At 33.7% G+C, this 2,793-nt stretch overlaps 1 protein-coding gene across 1 annotated transcript; it reads left to right on the top strand.

Moving 5' to 3' along the window:
- Window positions 1-242: 242 nt before the first annotated feature.
- On the top strand, window positions 243-1,599 carry LOC107475459 (protein transport protein Sec61 subunit beta). Its single transcript, XM_016095092.3, has 2 exons — window positions 243-401; window positions 1,180-1,599. The coding sequence occupies exon 2, from the start codon at window positions 1,184-1,186 to the stop codon at window positions 1,430-1,432; it is 249 nt and encodes an 82-aa protein (XP_015950578.1). The 5' UTR covers window positions 243-401; window positions 1,180-1,183; the 3' UTR covers window positions 1,433-1,599.
- The last annotated feature ends 1,194 nt before the right edge of the window (window positions 1,600-2,793 follow it).

The raw sequence follows: 2,793 nt of genomic DNA, 5'->3' as shown, positions 1-2,793 counted from the left end.
TTAAATTAAAAAATTAAATAAATGTCATTTCACACCTCAAAAACTTTAATTAAGCAAGCAATATGTAAGTAAATCTTATCTTAAAGTAAATTTTAAATTTTTATAATAAAATAATAATATACCATGTTAAAAGTTTAAAAACCGTTTTGTTTGCGTCGAGTTTTTTTGACATATAAGTTTGCTGACGTGGCAAAGTATTATTGGTCATTATCGCGTGGACTCTCAAGTAAGCATCCAAGTCGAACTCTTCCTGTTTATAAAACAATATTAGATGCAGAAACTGCTGTTTAAACTTTAAACCTCAAAAACGCACCCAAAAATCTTAATCCCTTTTGGTCGTCGTTTCTCCGTCTCAGATCTCTGACGCCTACGAGCTAGCTTCACCGGAATTCTGCATTAAGGTTTGTATTTCTCGTTACTGATTCGGTTTTCTTTTTTCTGTTTGGTCTCAGATCTGTTATTTGTTTTTATTTTAGCTGCAATTTTCTGTGCTATGATGAAGTTAGGGTTTGGAATTCGATGATTTGTACGCATGGCTTGTTATTTGATAATTCTGGATCTGCGATTTGGATTTAGATCCAATTGTGATTTCGGAGTTTATGGTATTGCACATAGTTATTGTAGTTTAGTAAGATTTTCTGTGGACTTAGGTGGAAATTAAGTAGCTTGTTCAAAAATCGATTGTTTGATCTCTGCATGAACTTAATTTTTAGTTTATGACTTATTAGATTTTGAAATTTGCTTTCAGAATTAGAGTTTTGAATTGCTGCGATTACAGAAGTACCCATTGCGTTTTTTATGCACGTTTTTTGCAATCACAGAATTCACGTTGCAACAGCAATTTAGAATCATGGTTCTAGGTTTGAAACTTACATGTGACTCGTTGATTCCATGTATATATATATATATATGTGTGTATGGTCGGTGCGGCACTCTATCAAAGATTCTAATAACAATAATGAACTTGAAGGAGAAGGATAAGAAATCAAAGTCAATGTCTGCCAAATCCTTAATTTTATTTTTATATGGTTAATTGATTATGATTATGTTATTCCTTACTTTATTAATTGATTTGAGGGTTTCTGTTGCATGGCGGTAGTGTGTAATTCATGAGAAGATGAACTTGTATCTACATAGGTGGTAGTTTTCACATTATTATTGTTTGAATGTATGTTGCAGAAAAATGGCTTTAGGAGGAACAGCTCCCCCAAGAGGAAGTGCAGCAGCAGCTGCTAGCTTGAGGAGAAGGAGAACAACCAGCGGTGGCGCCTCCGGAGGAGCAGCTGGAACCATGCTTCAATTCTACACGGATGATGCCCCGGGCCTCAAGATCTCTCCAAATGTGGTTCTTGTAATGAGCATTGGCTTCATTGCATTTGTTGCCGTCCTTCATGTGATGGGCAAGCTTTACTTTGTGCGAAGGGAGGCATAAGTATAAATGACATGTAGTTCAAGTTCATTTTTGTATTTTATATGTTTCTGTTGTGGAATTTGGATTTTCTGTTCATGGATCCATCCCCTTATTTTTGCTATAGTTTTTTAACATTGATGAACAGTAGTGGCCCTGAGAAGATTTATTGAGAAGATATATTTCTGTTATATCTTGTGTTTCTTGAACATAAATACTTTTTAGTCCTGTTTATTCCCTGAAAGTGATAACACATTAGTAGAATATAGTTGATAAAATCATTGTTAAAGAATAAACTCCTAAACTTAGATGAATGACGGAACATGTATAAACCAGGAATGCATGGTTTATTCAGTTTGCTGCAACCAGGAATGCAATGGTTTATTCAGTTTGTTGTTCCTATTATCTGCTATTCAAGTTGTGAACTCTTGCTTTATCACCATACGAAAGAACACTTTCTAACAGATTAAAAACATTAACATCGTCTAATTCACTTCCTCACTACTGTAAGGCCTCTTTGATGATACTAGTTATGGTCGCCAGAGAAGGGAAAAAATACATCGCACAGAATTCGCTAAGAAATATTATCAGCTGTAAGTCGAATCTCTTCCAATTGGAGAAAGCCTAAATTCCAATAGATTACATCATACCAATGCCCTGTGGCGATAAAAAAGAAAATAGTAATCCTCTGCTGATCAAATTGTTAGATATCCAGTTCTGTTTAATATAGGCTCAAATTAAAAGCTCGTAAATAGTCACCCAAATGGTTCCATTACAGAGCAAAACTGCTATTTGCACGGTTTCAACCAAAAAGTTTTATCTTAATTTGATGCACAAATGATATAGCACGTTAAATACATTTATCTGATTAAATTTTCTCTTTTTGATGATTATTCATGCTATATATTTTAGAGAAACTTATTTTGCTGGAAATATTTTATAAAATGATCAAAATTTTTTATGTAAGATGACCGTTCACTTAATTAGTGTTAGAAGTAGTTAATTTTGCTAAATTAAAATGCATATTTAGATATTGGGTGTAAAATATGTACACCATAGTAAATTGATCTAGCTTGAAGCAGATTATTATGACATAACAAATTTAAACAAAATATTCTGTTATCCGGTTTGGGTGGCATCATTTTGTTTGTTTGGTGGGTGCTCTTCTTTTCATGCATGTTCTTCTCTACCAAGACAATAAGCACATTCCATGACATCAATTTGCTCTGATTTCAATTTTGATATGACGCAGATAACACTGCACAATACTGTGATTCTCTGAATGAAGCAACCGGATTCTCTTCTGCATGCCAATAGCAAAAATGAATCCCATGAGAAGCAGTTACGTTACGTCCTCTCCAACTGTTTATAAGTTAATACTTCAT

The sequence above is a fragment of the Arachis duranensis genome, chromosome 2 (genome assembly GCF_000817695.3).
Source record: "Arachis duranensis cultivar V14167 chromosome 2, aradu.V14167.gnm2.J7QH, whole genome shotgun sequence".
Classification (NCBI taxonomy): Eukaryota; Viridiplantae; Streptophyta; class Magnoliopsida; order Fabales; family Fabaceae; genus Arachis; species Arachis duranensis.
This window is presented reverse-complemented; position numbering and strand designations above follow the sequence as displayed.

Excerpts from the sequence above, each read along its gene's own strand:
- LOC107475459 (XM_016095092.3), top strand. The coding sequence starts at position 1,184 with ATGGCTTTAGGAGGAACAGCTCCCCCAAGAGGAAGTGCAGCAGCAGCT.